Below are 20570 nucleotides of genomic sequence, written 5' to 3'. Positions count from 1 at the left end.
TATTATTTTATATTTTGACATAGAGTATTTATTTGGTGTTACGTAGGTGAGAAATCCTGCACTTCAGTTGTTCTTTAATGCAGACTTCAGGGTGAACTTCTGTAAGAGGTGTTTGACAAACTGTGCTTTGTTTAGCTCAGATCTGCAGCTGAACTGTTAGTTTGCTTTTGTAGAAGCATTGCATGGGCAATACCTGTAAAATAAGCCATGATACTCTCTGACACTGGCCCATAGAGCTAGGAAGGAAGGACATGTTAGCAGATGCACTGAGATACTTTTTTCAAGTGTGGATTATGCAGTAAGAGTGAAGAAAAACATTGGGTTTTAGCCTCAGTGAGATATTTGACCCCTTAAAAGTATTAAATTAATTGCTGGGTCTGACTCTGAAATCAGAATTTCAGAGATATAGAAAAGTGCTTTTAGTAAATCCAGAGAAAACATCGAATTTATTTCTAAAAGTCCCAAAATATCTAGGTCCAAGAGATTTTCTCTGATAGTTTTTGTTTAGATCTCTTGTGTGCTTTCCTACTTAAAATCCTGTGCATATATTTCTGAAGGAAAGATTTAGATTTATTTTAAGATTTGGTTTGAGTTATTTATCATTGAAACAGGCTCTCTAGGGAAGTGATGGAGTCACCATCCCTGGAAGTGTTCAAAAAATGTGTGGATATGGGCACTCAAGGACATGGTTTAGAGGTGAACATCATAGTAGTGCTGGGATGATGGTTGGATTAGGTGACCTTAGAGGTATTTTCTGATCTTAACAATTCTGTGATTCTGTGATTGTGAAAATTGTATCTGAGGTTTAAATTTAAATCACTGGCTTTCCTCTCATTTGTGTTGTCTTTTCCCATTAAGTTTATTCTATTGACTAGAGAAGAATTATTTATGACTCATATTTAAGACCACAGGTGTCCCACAGGAGTTCAGAGAGAACTTATGGCGCCATAAGACACCTTTTAAGAGGTTCCAGGTCTGTTTTGGAGACCACTGCAACACCCTTCCTATCAGGGCAGTGTGCCCTACACAGATCTCCATGATGAGCTGGGTGGAATAATGTTTGAAACTGCACGTGTGTGTTAATTAACCTGCAAGTGACAGCTGGCAAGGGCACATGCCCTTGTGAACTGCTTGTATAAACCTCTTAACTCGGAGCAGTAGGGCTCTTGTTTTGTTAAAAACCTTCTCAGCTTACAAACTTTAGTCTGCCTGGGTGGAATGAGGCCATTTTACAGCCAAGGCTTTTGTCCTTTACTTTTATTCTTCTTTTCTCTGAATAAAATTTAGCAGCCATTCATGTCTGTATACAAAACAGCCAGCTTTGTGGTATCACAGGTGATAAAAATGTAATGTGCAAAATTCACATCCAGCAACACTTCTTCCATTTTTTATTATTTTCTCATAAAAACAATTTAGGAGACTTAAACAAGGACAAGAAAATGCTCTTTAAAAGGCATGCAATATCATTTAGCTTCACCTAGAAGCTTTACCATTCTAAAAAAGCTTCCATACTCAGTTTAACTGTTCTTAGTGATTACAGTTTGCAGTACCTGTTATTTAAAATATTGATTCTTGTTCCTTCCCTTCATAGAGCTTTAGAATCTTTCACAGAGTGTAAACTTCCCTGTCAAAAATTCATAGATAATTCATCTCCTATTTTAATGAGTGCTTCTATCATTTAGAAAAGATTAGGCAACCATCTGCAGGAATGTCTGTGCTAAGTGGTTGCAGGGCAAGGAAATAGTCTACATGTCCTTGTGAGTCCTGCTTTCTACAGTTTACTTCTTTTTCAGTCTTTCTAGAACAGAAAATAAGAATTACTGAATTCAAGAATAGCTTAGGAAATTACAGTTTGTTCTCAGTCATCATCTCTTGACTTTTAATTGTACAGAACACTAAAGAGGCACATACTGGCCTGTGTGTAATAACCACGTAGTTTGCTGCAGAAAACAGGGTGTTTATATAAAAATGGTGCCATTCTGAAATAACTCCTCCACTGGCTAACCATATCAGTAATTCAATTAATTCAGTATATGGCAAAAGAAAAATATTTAATGCAGAAGTAAAATAATATGAAATATAAAGAAGAAATGAAGATACTGAAGAATTGTTATTATACAATAATTCAAATTTTTAAAGGCTACACATGAATAAGTTATTATAGTAGAAACATTCAAATAATGAGAATACTACAAGAAAATGCATTAAAATTGTTTCATTTTAAAAAACAAAAATTTGTAAAGGTAAGCCCCTGTACTTTGCTTTTTTAATGTGTTATTGTATTCATTAATCTTTTGAGAAAACGGTATGGAACATGAGGGAATAACATACTGCTGAATTTACAGGAATTAAATGTAAACTTGAAAATGTAAAGTGCTTTTATCAGTATTGTTAATTTTATTTGAATACAACCATTTTGAGATGGATTACTAGGGAAATATTTGAATGGGAAAAATGTGAACTACAGAGCATCTTCTGCCTACCTGGCCATGATCATTACAAATGTCAGGTTTGGTAGATATAAAAAGGGGTTAAGTTGCAGTTTGGGCTTCCATCCACCCCTCCTTTTCCTCTTTGCTTAGTTATAATTCTGCAAAGCCCATGTGAAAACACACTACCTGCTATGGTGACATTTTACATTCATTTTGAACAGGTATGAGTCACTTTACCAGATTTTTATGCTCAGTTTCTCCTGCCTAGGTGTATGGTGATGAGCAACTGGGGCCAGGAAGGCAAATAATAGATTCTGCACCGTTTCAACATTCTCTGCACATTGAAAGTGAAGAAATATTACATCTCTATGATATTCTTCACTGATCAAATCTGTAACCATAAGTAAACAGGTTCAGATCCCACTAAAGATAATGGCTGGCCAAGAGAGTCACTGCAGAGATCCACAGAGAGACAGCAGATTGCATTGTCATGAGAAAAACTTGCTCCTTGGGATTTGTGCTATCATTTATATTTTAATTCAGCAATACTTCATTTCTTATGTCATTAAAAATACCAGCAGTAGTATTAATCCAAAGTTATATCCTAGGAGTAAATGGGTCTCCCTAGAGATGAATATAAACTAATTACCTTTGTACAATATGTTGACTGTTTAGAATACATAATTGTTTTCCCTAATTTTTTGAGAGATGAAAGAATGCATACGTATATGTATTAGGATATCTCTGTCTGTGAAAGAAAAGAAATCTTGTATCTAATTTCTCACAAATATTTACCTGTCTTTTTTTCATAAAATACAATAATTTAGTACAATTTAAAAAATATACTGTGTTAGTACAAATGCTCTTGCCTTTCATATTTCCATTAACATAAAATCCTTTCCATGTTTTCATGAGTACTAGCATATTTTTCTCACTGTCTTCATGAATACAGCTCAGTTCAGATCTTAATTCACTCTATTGAAAGAGATTATTCCATTCAGCTTGAAACTGATCAAAGCTCTTCTATACTGTTTTGGAGAGCCAAAAGGGGACTTTTTATGGGACCAGGATCTACGTAGGAAGTAAGCAAAGGCTGTTTTAAGAACGTTTTCCACATTCACTTAGAAGAGGTTCCCATGGAAATCTAATTCAGCTAATAGTTACGTTACTCTTTTGGCAACTTGCCTGCCTCATGAGGAAATATCATTTTAAGGGGTTCCCATAGAAAGCTATAGCTTAAATCTGTACTGCAGAGTGATGGTATTCACTAATGCCCTGAAGCTCTGTGCCCTGCCAATGCAGCACTAGAGAACAAGCGCTTCCTTGTGGGCTCTGGGTACTCTGCTACAGTGAGAACGCTCCTCAGATTTCCTTCTGTCATAGGGCTTACTGTAAGGGGGAAAAAAAGGAGGGGGGGGGGGGGGAAAGAAAAACCAGAAAAAAAAGAAAAAAAAGAAAAAAAGCCCTGCAATTCGTGTTTTAGTCATTTTGGGTTTTTTGTTGGGGTTTTAGTAATCTTCAGACCTACAAAAGAATAACTAAAAATAAAGAAGAAAACACCCCTCCATCCTTTCAATGTAGCGATATTTATTATGTATATATATGAGAGATAATTTTATAATGAAAATGTAAGAGAAAGTCACAGCTTCTTAAGTCAATGCAAAATTGTGCTTCTAAGTCAACACACATTCTGCCATCTAGTGACCAGAAGAAATTGTACTGACCAGTTGCTAATGTGATGAGAAACCCCAAGTACTGCTACTGCTGTGTATCTTTGTGGGAGAACCTCTGAAATGGGTTAAAAAAATGTGCAGAAAACTTTTTCATGCTCTGAGAAGTCAGATATTGATCAGATCTACTGAAATTAGTTAATATTGCAGCCCAAAATTTGATTTAAACAGACTGATTCTTTATATATTTCCATAGTCTTCTTTCTTCCTTTCCCCCTCTCCTCCTCCTCCTTCACCTGGCACTTCTATCAGCATTTTGCATAATTTCTGGGAAAAATATTTGTGTGTTAGGATGCCATGCTACTGCATGTGAGACAGTTTGCATTATTGCACATTTTGACTGCAAGACCTATTCGTTCGTTCAGCAGTCAAGAGTAAATGAAAACACTTGTTTGGCTAGTTACAGGTCAGGAGTGGGTAGGGTAGTATGAATCACACTGCTGGAGCATTGTGGGTGAAAGAAAATGACAGTCACTTTGGGGAGCTGACTGCCTCTTTTTGCTTTTAAGGTTTTGAAAAGCTTTCAGGAAACTGCTCTACTTGTTCTGTACAAGCTGATGACACTCAGCAGCTCTCAGAAGTTCCTTGGCATTGTGTGTGTCCTAAGGGGGTAACCCTAGAGGTCTCAGAACCACTTTTTTTTTTTTTTTTTTTAGTTCATTTATGATGTCATCACCAACTTCTATGATGAAAAAGGCTTTTTATATTAATGGCAGTGTGTCCTGCACCATAAATAGCACAATTCATAGTAGATGGTACACCATAATACATTTGTCCTCTGAAGTTCCCATGAAATATGGTAAAAAATAGCCATAAAAGCCAGACCAACATGGTTTATAATGTCATCTGATTAACAGGATATATATGCAACAAATATATATGTTAAGAATATCATAAAATAGCCTTAAAATCTGTTTGATATTTACCTTAATTTCAAAGAATATCCACTTGTCAAAAAGGAAAGCCTTGGTGAGTAGAACCCTGCAAAGCTGGTATTTTTCTTTTGTATTTCTCAGTTGTCCTAGTTTGCATTTTTACACTGTTAACAGATTTTTTTCTTCTTTATTCCTACAGAGAGCACATGGCACCTCTCTCCTCTTCTAAAAATGCACACCTATACTGGCCGCAAGATTTTAGCTTCTCCTCTAAAAACTAAAAAGGTTACTCAATAGGAATAAAAATTCCCATAACATAACATAACATAACATAACATAACATAACATAACATAACATAACAATAAAGGTAAAGCCATTGGGACTAGTGATAAGAGCTGTAAATAATACCGAACTGTAAACTTTGAAATTGCAATTTTTTATTCTGTCCAAGAAGGCATGGAACTATAGTACATGTCTCAGCTTATATGTAAAATGAAATCATGGAATCAGATAATCATTTTGGATGGAAAAGCCCTCCAAGATCTTTAACCTTTGACCAAACACCACCATGCCAACTACACCATAGCACTAAGCGCCATGTCCAATCATTTTTGAACACTTACAGAGATGGAGACTCCACCACCTCCCTGGGCAGTCTGTTCCAATGTTTAACCAAATGATACATAACATCCATATTAAAATGTATGCATCACTAAAATGCTTTGAAGTATTGATCCATTACGAGCAGCTGAGGAGCAAAAACATAGGCATCCTATTGCAGTGATCCCTTGTGCTTCCACAGCCACCAAAGGGCCACTGACAGCAGAATAAATTCTTTTAATTCAGATAATGAAACCTGAGGTTTTCTACCACAAATGTTTGGAATGTGTTATGATTTATTATAAGTCTTGGTCTGGTAAAATGATTCAAGGGTCCCCATAATGCCATTTTTATTTACATTTTGAGATATTTATGGGTTTTTATCTTCATGCTGTGTAGATTATAGCATTAACAATGCAATAAAAAGGCTTAAAACCCTTGCATGTTTCCAGGCCTAACTTAGAGTCACACTGTCAATTTCTGAATTAGACCATGCACCTATTTGTTGCTGAAAGGATTTGCTTTCCCCCTGTATTTAATGAAACAATATGATTAATATCAATGTTAGAGATAAAAGAAGAGAAGAACTGTCCTGTTTCACTCAAATAAAATTTAGGACAGACATCACCAAAAAAATTATCTTCAGAAACTAATGTCTAAAAAAATACCTTCTTCTGGGTTAGAAAACTTATTTTCAGCAGCAAAAACTAGGTAAGAAGAGTGAGAATGATAAAAATTAATTTACTCAGAATGTCAATTCAAATATCCAATATTATATGCAGATATCAGGTCTTGAATCTGGCTGACTTGACCTTGCAGGACACCTGTGTGCTATAATACTGCCTACATTAGGATGGTTCTTACCACCTTTCCCACACAAACAGATCCTTGAAATTTCTGTGCCATTTAGTCATACTCTAGACTGACTTGGGTTAAAATGCTTTCCCAGCCCAGACAGCATTTAGATACTGCCTCTCTGAGAAGTATTGAGGGGGAAAAAAACAGCATAACGGGTTCACCTTCTGTGTTTATTACCTAGGATCTGAAAATGAAGGGAAGTTTCATTCTATTTAGTGTTTATTGCAAACTTAAACAAGATGTTATATTAAAAATGTTTCATAAAAATGCATTACTCTTAAGCTTCTTAGATTAAACAATTTTGAGATCATTGTTTCTACTTATACACAGAAAGTGGACATTTCTGATCCCATTGCAAAAATGCACTTGACCCTTTTTTTTTCTCTCATGAGGCCTGAATTTTAATGAGGTCTCACCCATGCCAGTACATTGCATTTCCTGGTACTGCTTTTGTTGTCATGTGGCATTTGGTTAAATACTTCAGCTGAATATGAAAATAAGAGCATTGCATAAGTCTGGTTCCATTTTTTTTAATAAAACTTATAAAAATATTTTTATCTGGGTAATGAAAAATTTATCTTTAATATATACTTGCTATATAAATGCTTAGTATATCAAAGGGAGATTAGCTGAAAAGTGCATCTCAAAGACCATCAGCAATAGCTGAAGTGAATTGAAAATATTTTGTTGCTTAAGTGGAAAAATGAAAAAACCGAGGCATTATAATCATGCTGAGTGGTATTTGTAACTCCGTGGTTATGACTGGGGTTACATCAGGTATTATCCACAATGCAGAGAACTGATCTCCCAGACATCCCTTTGCCTCTCCAGCAGCAGTCTCTGTCCTGCAGGACACTGCGTGTGCCCGCACCCAGCACGAGATGCTGCAGGACTGGGACCAGACCATTCACCACCTCCCTGTATGCCTCTGGAAAGCCTTCCTCTAGCAAAGGTCTCCCATTATTGCACTCTGTAACTAAAAAAGTAGAACTAAGTCTTCTGCAGGAATGGTGCCATACCCTCTAAATTGCCTGACAAGCAGAGATCGTGCAGGCAGCAAACTCAGAGTAAACATGCCTTGCTGTGACAGCCTTTTCAGGGGAGAAGCTGTGTAGTGTCTCCTGCCATTGCCATGCTATTAATTACAGTTTAAATGTGTCATCTGTACTGCACCTTGTAAAAATTGTAAAAAATATTCTAATCACAGTTTGCATTAGAATATTAATTGTAATAAGAGATTTTCCACAGAATCAAAAGCTGTCTTAAATGAGAGAAGCTGTAGAAGATATGTATTTTGGAAAAAATTTATTCATAGAATTTTTAACACATATATGTATATATACACATACATATATATATTATATATTTGCATGTGTGTATATACATATATCATTTAATTATTTTATATTTATTTCTGGGATGAATTAAAATGTTGAATGTTTAATCCTCAAAATATATTTTATTAATTATATTTTCAGATATTCTCTTTAGAATGTGAACTGCATTGCTGTTCTCAAATGAATAATTAAATTTATATTTTAAGTGGTGCCAGTAATGAATATTTACAAAAAGAAACGCTAATTTGGAGAAATACATGAACAGTTTACTAGAAAGGAAAAAAACCTCTTGCTTCTGATTGATCCCTTAAAAATAAGTTTACCTTTTATTGTTTCTTTAAATAGAAATTTTAATGTTTTAAATTATTTATCAAGACAATTTATTTGCAAATAATATTTATTAGGGATATTTACATATCATATAATGTTTTGTGGTTTTTGAGGCAGAAAGGTAAGTTTTATTATCTTCATGCCTTTACAAATTGGGGAGAATTTTGAATTTTGCATTTGCAAGGTAACCTTCCAGCAGAAAGGTATTTTTTAATGTTTGAGTTCCTTGTGTTTCAGACACCTTCTGCCTCATCAGAAACTTTATGTGATTGTAGTTGAAGTAGTTTCAATGCTAACCCACATTTCCCTGCACATGCTTCTTGAATTAGAGTCCCAGTTTTTGGGGTGTTTTTTTACAGAATATTTAGCACTGAGCTGCAGACAGCTGTGTGTGCCTGGGAGGATCACAGGGAACTGTGCTGAACATACAGCAGTCCCCCTCTAAGTGCAAAAGACTTTCTGTATTTCATTACAGAAATGAAAAGTAGAGCTAAGGTAGAAGTCTAGGAGGCTTGCACAGGACAAGAGTGGGTAAATGACAGCATTAATAACAGGATAAACAACTAAAGCACTCATCTCCCACACTCTGGGGCTTGATGTCACCGATTTTTCATGGGTTTTCCCTATTAAAATCCATGTGGAGAGTAAAATACAATCTGTAGTCTTTTAACTTAGAGGTTTCAGGAAGGAAGCAGATCACAGGCATTTGTTCTGCTGTATTCAACTTAAAAAATTAAACAGTTCATTGGCTAAATTATTATAATTTCCCACTGCCACCATTCCCAAAGATGACTTTTTATTTCTGTTGAAGGCTTCATGAGCCTGAAAGATGAGTGCAGAAATAGAAGTCCTCTGGAGGAGCAGCAGGCTCTGCCACAGAACAGCAATGTCTAACACTGTCACAGTCATTTTCTGGTGTGGTTTGCACGGATTTAAAATAAAGGAATAGAATGTCTGCATTTGAATAACTGTTTTTGTCCCATGTCATACAGCTGATTTATAGAATGTGTCACTACATTGAATGTTGGTTCATAAAATAAAATCATATTGGAAAATCTGCAGACATAAATTTAAGTATTTATTGAAAGCTGAGTGTAGCAAAGTTAAGTTGATGTTAACTGCCATGATCACTTGCCTGACTCTTGCCAGCAACTTCCAGGTATGTTTAGGAACATATTGCATGAGACAGTATGTGACTTTTGAGAAATGTCTACACACAAGCTTTCATAAACCTTTATTCTGTCTTTAGAATTTGGAATGATGGGAGATCATACAATTAAAAGTCAGCGACCTCGATCTGTTCATGAGAAAAGGGTCCCTCAGGAACAAGCTGATGCTGCTAAATTTATGGCACAAACTGGTAATACATCAGTTACATTTTTTCTATTTACTGTTGTTAATTTTAGCAAGACCACTGCATGTTTCCATAATCTTTTGCTGCATATTTGTCAGTTTTCTAAGCTGATACTTTTTTTGAGTCATTTATTTTTTTTTTCACCAGTTAAAGTCCATAAATAAAGTAGCTAAGAGTTAGGTAGATCATGCAAAAACATGCACTGTGAATGTGAATATTGAATCATTTAATGTAAGCATGAATTTCTTTAGTAGTAAAAGCAGTCTCACATGTACAAACACAGGACAGCTCACTGTGACATGGTAACTTTTTTTCAAAGATGTTAAGAACATGCTTCATAATTTCTTTATAAATAGAATGTCTAATTCCAGCTTTAGGCTTTTATCAAATTAATTAATTACTGGGGTGACTTTAATGTGCATGCGTTCAGCATTTGCTATCTTTGGCCCAGCACGATGCTCTGGTCTCTAGTTTCCAGATTCATAATTGCTAAATGAAATTGGCCGTAAGTAGATTTTAATTGAATGTGCAAATTATCTAACAGTTTTTCATCTAAAACATATTTTCTAATTTTGTTTGAGCAACTTCATCTTCTTTATCTAAAGATACCAAGATGATATTGGAAACCTGGAACTGAAGTAATTTTAAAAAAAAGCCTGATTAGCCTGTTTACCAACAGCTACCACAGCTGTCTTTGGGGTGAATAATAAAATTTTAGTGGTGAGTTGAATTAAGCTCTCATACACCAAAACTACTGCCCATTTTTACTTCAGTAATGATCCATGCATCTGTTGGTAAAAGCTAACTCTTTATTGGCACCCTACACACTTCTTTCCAGTAAGTTACTGAGTTGACAATCTTGTGCCCCATAATTGTTGTATGGATTTGAATCAACTTCCTCTGTATCCCACAGTAACTAACCTAGAATATATGCCTGCATCAGTTGTACATAATGCTTCCAGTTTTTATGCACTTCAGTAAAAGAGCTATAATTGCTTCTAGATATGTTGCATGTTGACTTCCTTAGTGGTAGGGTGCTTTACTTAACAGATTTGCAGAAATCGGTATATTAAGCAATCGAAGTATAGCCAATCAGTGTAGATCTGTTTGATAACAAATTTAGAATAGGAAAAAGTCTGTGTCCCTCATATTAATCTATAGGATTGCTTTTATGGCTAACTCCCAGATACTACTGTAAGCAAATGCAGTGGAAGAAGGGAGCCTAGAGTTCTCTAGGTCTCCATGCAGTTTTTGTTTAGGAAAGTAGAACTTATCACTTACATACCTGGATCAGACATATAATGTTAGTTGCTTACTACATAGAATAACACCTTTGCTTTTATGCTGCTTCTTGAATTCATACAATTACTCAAAAAATAATAAAATTATCTGGGTTTTTTTCCCACATAAATCCTTAAAACTTTAATAATATCATGCAAATCTTGTATTTGATAATTTTTAGTCATGCATTGCAGTGCATCTATTCTGGGTGTTAAGAGAGCTGCATTACAAGTGCAGCCCTTATACCATCACCTTCCAATACATTGTGTGTGTGGAGTGGGAGATGAGCGTTCAAAATTATACAGGATTGGTTTTCAAGGTCCTGTTCTGAAAGCATGTGAGATGTATGAGCATATAAATTTAGATGCCAGAGTTTGGGGAAATATATATTTTCCATGCTGCAGTTTAATACATTTTAAGTAATACTTGTGCTCTTTCTGGACATACTAATTTTCATATCTTCATTTTGTTTTTCCTTTGTAGTGATCATTGCATATTTTCTTCACCTGTAATGCATTCATTTTTCTTGCAATAAAATGATTGTGATATCTTCCTAAACTGATTCATAAGGTTTTTTTCCTAACATATCTATCTCATTAATTTATCCACTAAGAAATATTATTAGTTTTTGGTTATTGAGTTTATGGGGTTTTATATTTTAAGCCTTGATATTTTATTTTGTGTAATAATAAAACAGATAGAAAAAGTGCAACAAAATATTTGTATGTTTTTAAAAGGCGCTGAGATAGCAATAGAGAAATGTCCTGGAAAAGATTTATGAAAAGCATTTAATACTGTTTGAATTGTGGACTTAATCCACCAAATTTTGCTGGAAATTGAAGAGTTTTAAAATGTGGTATTAACATATGCATTTTTCTGGTTTTGGAGAGTATTATGAAGCAGTAAAAACATTTATTAAAAAATACTGTGTTAATAATTTCTTGTTCTATATTTGTCATTTTATGTGTTTGGACTGATCCTTCCCTTAGGTGTTATGGGATTTAGAGAGTATAATGCAGGTAAGTTTTACACAGATCAATGAGGCCTTCCATACAGTAAGTTATGTTTCCTCTTACATGTCAAGCATCAGGGGAGAATAAGAGTTTGGTAGCTTGCTAGGAAATAATTTGAGATTATAGATTTAATATGATTGATATAAAAATTTAAGAGTTCTCAAATAACAGAAAACAAGAAGGTAAATAAAAAGTAGCCTGTTCAAAATTCTAATTTCAGAAAAGAATGGATAAGAAGAAAAACAATTGAAGATATATTTGCAGGTTATGTACTTAACCTGGATTTATTATAGAAAATATAGTAGTTTTATGTGCTGAAGTTAAAATGGTACATTAAAAATTATATATATTTAAAGATGTTTTCCTTCTTTCAAATCTTTTAAAACAAGGAATAATCATCCTGAAAACAGTATAAAATACTCTGAAAAATTAAAAATTACCAAAACAAATCATAATGCATTGTATAAAAAGAAGCAAAGCAGCTGGTGAGATAAGTGTGCTCTTTATTTTGTTTTCATTTTGCTCTTTTTTGCACTGCATGTTAATATGGAGGATCTTCCTCCAGCAAATGTTTAAGCCTTCTTTACATGTGATGATGTATATTAAGAAATTATGCTTTTTGTGAATGAACAGTACATAAATTCTCAGGGCTTCTAATAATTAATACCAATTTCAAAATTCACTCAATACATTCACACAACAGTCTGACTACAGCCTGATAATCATGTTGCTGCTATTTTCCATCATATTCCAAGGGTTTAGAGTAACATTTTTATCACTTTAATATATATATTTTTTTTAATTTTTAATTTCCTTATTTTATTAGTTGTGTAATGCCAATATGTCTGTGTTGAATAATGGATTGTTTACACTGAGTATATATAACTCTTTTACATAATGAGGAATATCTCGAGAAATATAGTTTAGACTTTTTCTTCTGCTTGACCTTTTATCTAAACAATTTTAACAAAGGCAAAGTCAAACTTCAAACATGTAGGAAAAGACAAAAAGTATTGGCCTAGAAACCCACAGTAATACACGTCTTTCTACCATGCATACAGGGCTTATAGTACGTATTTTATAATTGTTAATGTCTACATACATATTCAATATATTTAGCGTGTTATGTCATCTAACCTGAACCTAAGCCATCTAGCTGCCTAATCAAAATGCTAAATTCATGTCACAAGAACTATTAAAACAATAATCAGTGATTTTTTTTTTTCATTTTTTTCACCTAACAAATAAAGAAAATAACTACAAAAATCACTGGTGAATTTTTGTGTGTAGAAAGCTCATAATTTTGTGGTTTTATGTAGAAATTTTTAGAATTGCATATAATTTTATTAAAAACAGAGGGATTTGTGTGCTAATTATAATGCATTCTGTCTTTTTACTGAATAAGAAGCACTTTTTTTTTTTTTTTTTTAAGCATTGAATAGCCTCAGAATTGAATCTTAGAAGTCTAGCAGAAACAATCATTTTGCAAAGGCTTCCTGCTTGACCTCTGGGGAAAAAAAAACAACCAAAAAAAGACAGCTTGGAGAGATTCACAGATTCTTGCTACAAAGCACAGTTTGAAGAAATAGCATGTCAATTAGTGCATTCTTGGAAGATAGCACCAGAATATTCCTGCTTTGCAGACAGTCCCTCACCTGTGATCAGTATCAGAACTTTTGGAAGACCAGAAGTATACTGAGATAACTGAAATTTAAAGCAAGCCCCTCAAGTCTGCAGATTTTATCATGCCACTGATTTTAAAACAGAAAGTCCAATTTGTTTCAAAAAGGACTTACACTAAAAAATTAAGCATGCAGTAAGGATTTCAGCTGCCATTTTACATTACATTCTGAATTTTAACAGAAGAAGCTAAACATCAATGCACAATTTTTTACTCAAATCGTTCAGTGAGGTATATTCACATTATTTTTGCTTTTGCTTTCTGAGAATACTCAAGGGATTTATTTTTCTGAACAGGAATTCCTTTGGGAAAGGAATTCCACAATTGTGTGTATAGCTGTTCATGCATTCTTTCAAAATTCAAGCATTCTTTCCAGAGCATCCATGGAAGAAAATGTTATGCATGACTTGTTTTCAAAAAACAAAAATATAATATTCTATCTCTCAGAATTTTTTTTAAAAAAACCTCTTCTCTAATATACAGTATTAATAAATCACATCTGATAATTTTGAACATAGTAGTATGTATTACTTTCCCTAATTAGGTCTGGTACACCCAAGAATTTAGCATATCTGTAGGTCAAAAGCAAGGAATAAATTTATGCAGTAAATTATCAAAGTTTCCATCTCACATTTCAGGTTAAAGTTTAGTAAACAAAATATTTTCTTTGTCAGAGAACTTTATTCAAATTCTATATGATTCTGCTGAAGAAAATGCAAGACATTAGGGACTGATTGTCTGGGGTTTTTTTCATTGGAACTCCCTTACTGGTAGGGCTCCTTAAACCGTTACTGAGCCTTAATTCTAGAGGGATAAGTATAAATATCAAAGACAAATCCTTTGCTATTATGTAAAAAGAGTTGTCTATGTTCTTACAGAATCCTGAGGGTAGTGTTGTTTCTGAAGTGTCGAAGGGCAGTAGTTCTCATAAAGTTGTAAATGATGCTAAGACATCAAAGTGTTTCCCTCTGACAGGCGTTTTGTGATTGCAGCCTCGTAGGTGTCCTTGTTTTCTATTCATTGCACATTTTCACAGCTGCTTTACTCCATAAACCTTTAAATATTTATTTTGGTGTAGTACCTTTTTCTTTGATTTATGAGAGCTGACGATAATGAGCTTCAGCAAAAATAAAAGAAACCAAACAAAACAAGCTGTGTCATTAATACTTATGTCTATATTCATGTTTGTTTGTTGTCTTGAATACAGGTGAATCTGGTGTTGAAGAGTGGGCCCAGTGGAGTACGTGTTCAGTTACTTGTGGTCAAGGGTCGCAGGTGCGAACCAGAACTTGTGTATCACCTTACGGGACACACTGCAGCGGCCCTTTAAGAGAATCAAGGGTTTGCAATAACACTGCCCTCTGTCCAGGTAGTGTTAGCAGCCAATAAATAAATTGTGGATGTTTTTGAACTGTATAATGATAAGAATTTGAAACTTTTTTTTTTTATTATTATTAACATGGATTTCATAGGGGCATTTCAATTAAAGCAGAGAACTGTAATTCTATTCACCTGTGATTTTTTTTTCATGTAGGTTATTATTTTTATTTTCAGAACAGTCAAGATATGGAACAAGAGCACCTTTTTTACTGACAGTTTCTTATTTTTTTTCAAAAAGTCTATATTCTCTAATTTTCACTCAGAAAAGAGAAGGTAGCATGAGTACAAAGACAAACTAGGGAAGAAATCCAGATAATGAATACATTAAGGAGCAGAGACTAATTAAGAGGGTGGGTTAACATATATTATTTGACACTGCAATTGTTTTCCCATTTAGAATACTCTCAGGCAATGGGCCAGACAGTGTTCTATGCACAGTTATGTCTTCATGGACTTCCCTTTACATTGTTCTGGCAAGAAAGGGCAACAGCTACCTATCAAAGGAAAAAAGATCAAACAAAAGTAACTCTCTTACATCTGACATACAGTAAAGGTCATCAGTGTCTTGCATCACAGTTTTCCTACTCCTTTTGTCTGAGAGATCTGGACATCGTTGGAGTTCAGCAGTAGTTATACACTAAGGAGAAGAGACAGGCATATTCAAGTTAGTTGCTGAAAGGGCACATCTTCCTTTAGACTCTACCTGTGGATCTGTGATGGGAATCTATGATGGGAAGCAAGAGGGAAGGCATATGCCTCATGACTACATTATTTTTCCTCTGCTGTGACTGAAATGCAAAAAAAAAAAAAAAAGAAAAATACTATATACCATCCTTCAGATGGTATGTATAGTACAAATTCAGGACAAATTCCTCAGGTCTCTGGAACATTTGATCCCAAGAGGGTGGTGAGCTATCTTCAGCTTCTGGGGAAGCTCAGTACATTTTTGAAGTAAACGAAATTGTCATACACAGAGAACTCTTTGGGCTGTATCTCAATGAGCAATAATATGTAGGATCCAACCCTCATGTTGTTACTGTGTATTTAAAAATAGCCCATGGGAAGTGCATGTGATCCCATCAGTTTCTGCATCAGCATTATAAGCATTTAGGGAGCCTCTGTAATGAAAATCAGCTTACAAGATTGTCTCTAGATGATGCATGATAGTAACAAGAATTGCTCTCAACACCTAATGTTTCCTATCATGCTTAAGTTAATCAATTCACATGAAATTCTATAATATTTCAGAGTAGAAATGCCTAGTTAGAGCTGAATTTTAATGCTTTAGAAGTGGTAAAACTTTACACATGGAAGTGTTTCCATACAAAATGGCAGGTATTTCTAAAACATTTAGAGTAGCTTGGATTGTGCCAGAGGTGGGAAATACTGCAAAAGAACTCTCAAGTACCAAAAAAAACCCAAAAAAAGTGAAAGAGGAGAACTGTAAAAGAAATGAACAAACATTGCAAACAATCAAAAATAGATTTAAATATTCATTTGAAACTATGTGAAGAATGAACATGAAAACAGTCCACCTCTCACAATGAGTTCTGCCTGATTTTTTGCTAATTAATATTAACTAAGAGGAGGGAAGAGGATTAAATAAACTAATTTTCAGAATTTTATCTTCATTCTCTCCAGAAAGGGATATTAAGTTTTTATACAAAAACAAACCAAAACAATAAACAACAACAAAAAAAAAAATACAGGTAATGCAACAGCCAAGGTGATTACTTTGCTGTCAAATTTAAACTGGAAAAAAAGTTAATTCTTAGACATGTTATGGACAAAGAAGCCTTTAACAGTGCTCACCCCAAAACACTGCTCCATATTTCTCAGGGCACAAAGGAGCTGTTTCCTTATATCCTCACACTTCAGGATACAGCTTTTGTTTCCAGATACCCAGTAGCAAAGGCTACAAATTCTTAGTGTCTGCAATTCCAATATATTTTCTTTTTCAGCTCACCACAGCTGATTTTGATAATCTCTATGTATGTTGAGGTACCTTTCCTAAATAATCAGTCTCCTGGATTTAATCTTGCATATTGTTCCATGCAGCTACAATACCTTATTAATTTATGTTTTTCTCTGTCTGACTACAGGGTCACTACTGTGTAGCAGTGTGCAAGATTAGCAATTTAGAAATATGCTTTTCCTAGGCATTGCTTAATTAATTTTTCAAACATTCCTTTAATTATTAGCCCAAATATCCTCTGTCCTCATTCTATTATGTATCCTGACTCAGAAAGTTGCATAGTTCCTGATCCCTGGTCCATCCATTAAAAAAATATATACATAGTCTGTATACTAGTGTATTTAAAACAGATGTTTGACAAAATGATTAGTAAAAGGATGTGGGGCATTGTGAGAGCTGGAATGTTTCCTACTCAAAGAGTTTTCCCTTTAACTTAAAAAACATGCAGAATGACCTACTGTACTTCATGCATCTATCCACAGGCTTCAAAGGAACCTGTTAAACTTGCAAATACTAATGCAAAGCTTTCAGACTATTTTTTCTATTGCCTTTAGATATTCTTTATACACACTTTAACATATTTTATATGCTGTCCAAGATACTCACTGGGATGTTAGAGAACATATTTTTCTGTGATCTCAGTGTCTTGGAAAATTTGGAAAATGGGATTTACCAGCTTCATATATATGTATGTATTGGAATAGATATTTAAATTTCAAAATAGTATGATTGACAGTCCAAGCAAAATAATGAAAGAACCACTTTTTACATAATTTTTGGGTTGTTTATATTTATTTCAGACCAATACTATTCTAAAGAAGTACAGCATAGTCGACAACAAAACATAGATAATTTTTATTGTCACTGGTCCTTTTGCAGGTAGAGATACCTCATGATCCATTATTGCAGTGCTACTGTATTCATTTCAATTTTGTGAATTACTTCTAACACAGCTAAAACTTGAGGGGAAAGAGCATGGGATTTCCATGCTTGCAGATCATCTCAGCTTCTGTTTCTCCTTCTGCATTGCCTTGAACACCTTTTGCCACAAAATTTAGTTGTAGCCTAGAACTTCCAGGCTTATGGGTAAAGCAAGACATGGCAGGAGCAGCAATACACTAAGCCATTTCAAACATTTGTATTCTCAAATCCTATACTTTGGCTGGTGTTATTTGCTAAAGTAGTTTTACTTACCTCCCTTTTTTCTCTCCCTTATCTTACTGCAACAGGGCCTGACAAAAAACATAACTGCATCTTTCTTAGACATCCACTTTAACTACTGAAAGGCCACAATAAGGTCTCTATGGAGAGCTCTTTTCCAGACTGAACAACCCAAACTGTTCTATCCTGTCTTCACAGGAGAGATGTTCCATCTCTCTGATCATCTCTGTTGCAGTGCTCTGGACCAGCTCCAACAGGTTCATTCTTTCTATGCTGAGGATCCAGAGCTGGAGGCAGCACTCCAGGTGGGGTCCCACCAGAGTGGAGTTGCAGGGCAGAACCTCCTCCCTCACCCTGCTGGCCATGATGCTTTTGATGCAGCTCAGGATGTTTGGCTTTCTGGGCAGCAAATGCACAGTGCTGGCTCATGCCCAACATCTCATTACAAACAGCCTGAAGTCCTTCCTTGCAGGGCTGCTCTCAATCCCATTATCTCCCATCCTGTTTTGAAACCAGGTTGCCCCCAAGCCATGTGCCAGGACCTTGTTGAACCTAATAGCTTTTACATGGGCCTGCTTCTACAGCTTGTCCAGCTCCCTCTGGATGACATCCTGTCCCTCAGGTTTGTCAATCACACCACTCAGCTTGGTGTTGTCTGCAGACTTGCTGAGGGTGCGCTCAGTCCCGCTGTCTGTGTCATTGATGGAGGTATCACACAGTACTGGACCTACCTGCACCATGGCAACGGCCATAGTTTTTTCAATATCTGTTCAATTTAAAGCTGAACAAATCAAAAGTGTTTAAACCCCAATAAAAATCTCACAAAATATGTTTGTAGGATGAAGGCCAGCATGGCCTAACGCCTCCTTCCACTTCACAGCAGTTGTGTGTTGTGAACACTGTGGGTGTTCACTTCAACATGATTAGGTTCATAGAGTGGCAGAGAGATGGGAAAGATGCTTTGCAGTAATCCAAACTTGTTGTGCTAGCAATGTTTTTGACAGAGAAGCTGGCAATAATCTGAATATTTTTGTCCCAAATAATGAATCTTGCATCTGAAATTGTGTTATAGAAAACAGTAACTCCTCTGCGGGCCAGCTCTCCATCTGGTGTAATTTGGCATAGCTCATCTGGCTATAATTCATCAGATGCTATAGGGGATTTTTTTGCATTTAGAAAATAGTGTTAAAGAAAGAAGGTGTAAATAAAATATCAGAAAGAAAAAATCAGGGGTAAGAAACTTTTAATTAAGATTTTCTTTTAAAGATAATCTGGATAATACTGGGCACTTCTGTAATGTGTTGTTTTAGTGTGACGCCTATTCTATCCTTGATTTTTTTATTGAACTACTAGTTTCAGATATAAAAGTCTACAAATGCAAGAAGGTGCTGTGAAATTTTCACTTAATGAGGTAAAATTTGTCATGGAAGATGATTTTTGGCACAGCTTAATTTAAACCACAAACAGAGGCTGCTTTCAGTCCATCCAAAATGAAACATTTTGTTTTGGCTTGTGTTTAGTTCCAAAATCACATAGGAATTGTTCTGTGTTGCTGCTAGCATGCAGTCAACTCTTGCCTGAATAAATACACATCCTCTTGGTTAAAGACCTTTAAAGACAAAAATTCAGACAAAGACAACTAACTTAGAACATTTTGACAACATGGAATCAAAATTCCAAATTAAGCAATAGGCTTAAACTTGTATGTGCCCTGAAAAACCCCACTCTATGTCTTCATAGGGTCAAGACCTTTTCAATTTTTTTTTTTTTCTAAAGAATAATCTTTTTAGAATTTGGAATAACTTTGTTTAGCTAATTTTTATACTTTTTACAAATCTTGTTGCATCTGAACATTTTAATCAACCGTTGTGGTATCAGGAGATGAAATTATGTAATATTTTTATTACTGGTTATTGTTTGGAATCTGATCTGACAAACTGTTTTCCCATTAATTTTGCTTATATGATAAAAAATTTGGAATCTTAGAGATGTGTCTGGATTCGTAATCTAACACCTTGCCAATGAGAAAAATAAATCAATTATATAGCTGAATAAAAACAGCTGTAGAAGTATAGTACCTGTTGAGAACAGCTAAAACTAAAAGAGTTTTGGGCAGGTATAGTCATAAATTTACTATTTTTAGAAGTGCAAAACTTTCTGTTTTTGACAAAAATGTCAAAGTTAATCAAGGTTTCTAAACTAACTAGACTAAAATCTGTCACTTTAACATTAATTTGAACTGTTCCTGAGGGTTATTTTTTTTAAATAACACAGATGGATATGATATTTAGAGAAAGATAATAAGGACGTAGGATGTGGTCTTTTTGACCACTTTTACGTGACCAAATGAAAACCTTTCATTGATTGAGCTGTTGTCCAGTGAGTTAAAATCTTCCCTGAATTAAGTTTGACATTTTCTGTCAGGTACAATTTCTCAGAAGTTAACTAACAAACTTTTTATCTCAACATAGTGTCTGAAATGACAATTTTTCTTACTTTAAATGAAAGGCAATAGAACTTACCTACTTGCTGAATTCCCCTTGATCTTACTGATGAATTTGT

General features: G+C 34.7%; 1 protein-coding gene across 7 annotated transcripts in view; it reads left to right on the top strand.

Annotated features, from left to right (window-relative positions):
• The window catches only part of ADGRB3 (adhesion G protein-coupled receptor B3), a 444081-nt gene that overhangs the window by 167096 nt on the left and 256415 nt on the right, over nucleotides 1-20570 (top strand). For 5 of the 7 annotated variants that reach the window (XM_058801300.1, XM_058801296.1, XM_058801299.1 and 2 more), the window contains exons 2-4: nucleotides 9413-9523; nucleotides 11788-11817; nucleotides 14700-14861. In XM_058801300.1, the coding sequence (XP_058657283.1) occupies nucleotides 9413-9523; nucleotides 11788-11817; nucleotides 14700-14861 (303 nt within the window). The remainder of the gene's footprint in view (nucleotides 1-9412; nucleotides 9524-11787; nucleotides 11818-14699; nucleotides 14862-20570) is intronic. The other 2 variants (XM_058801298.1, XM_058801295.1) reach the window with 1 other exon arrangement.

Source organism: Ammospiza caudacuta, chromosome 3 (assembly GCF_027887145.1).
Source record: "Ammospiza caudacuta isolate bAmmCau1 chromosome 3, bAmmCau1.pri, whole genome shotgun sequence".
In the NCBI taxonomy this organism is placed as follows: domain Eukaryota; kingdom Metazoa; phylum Chordata; class Aves; order Passeriformes; family Passerellidae; genus Ammospiza; species Ammospiza caudacuta.
Note: the sequence above shows the minus strand (reverse complement) of the source record. Positions and strands in the feature narration are given on the sequence as shown.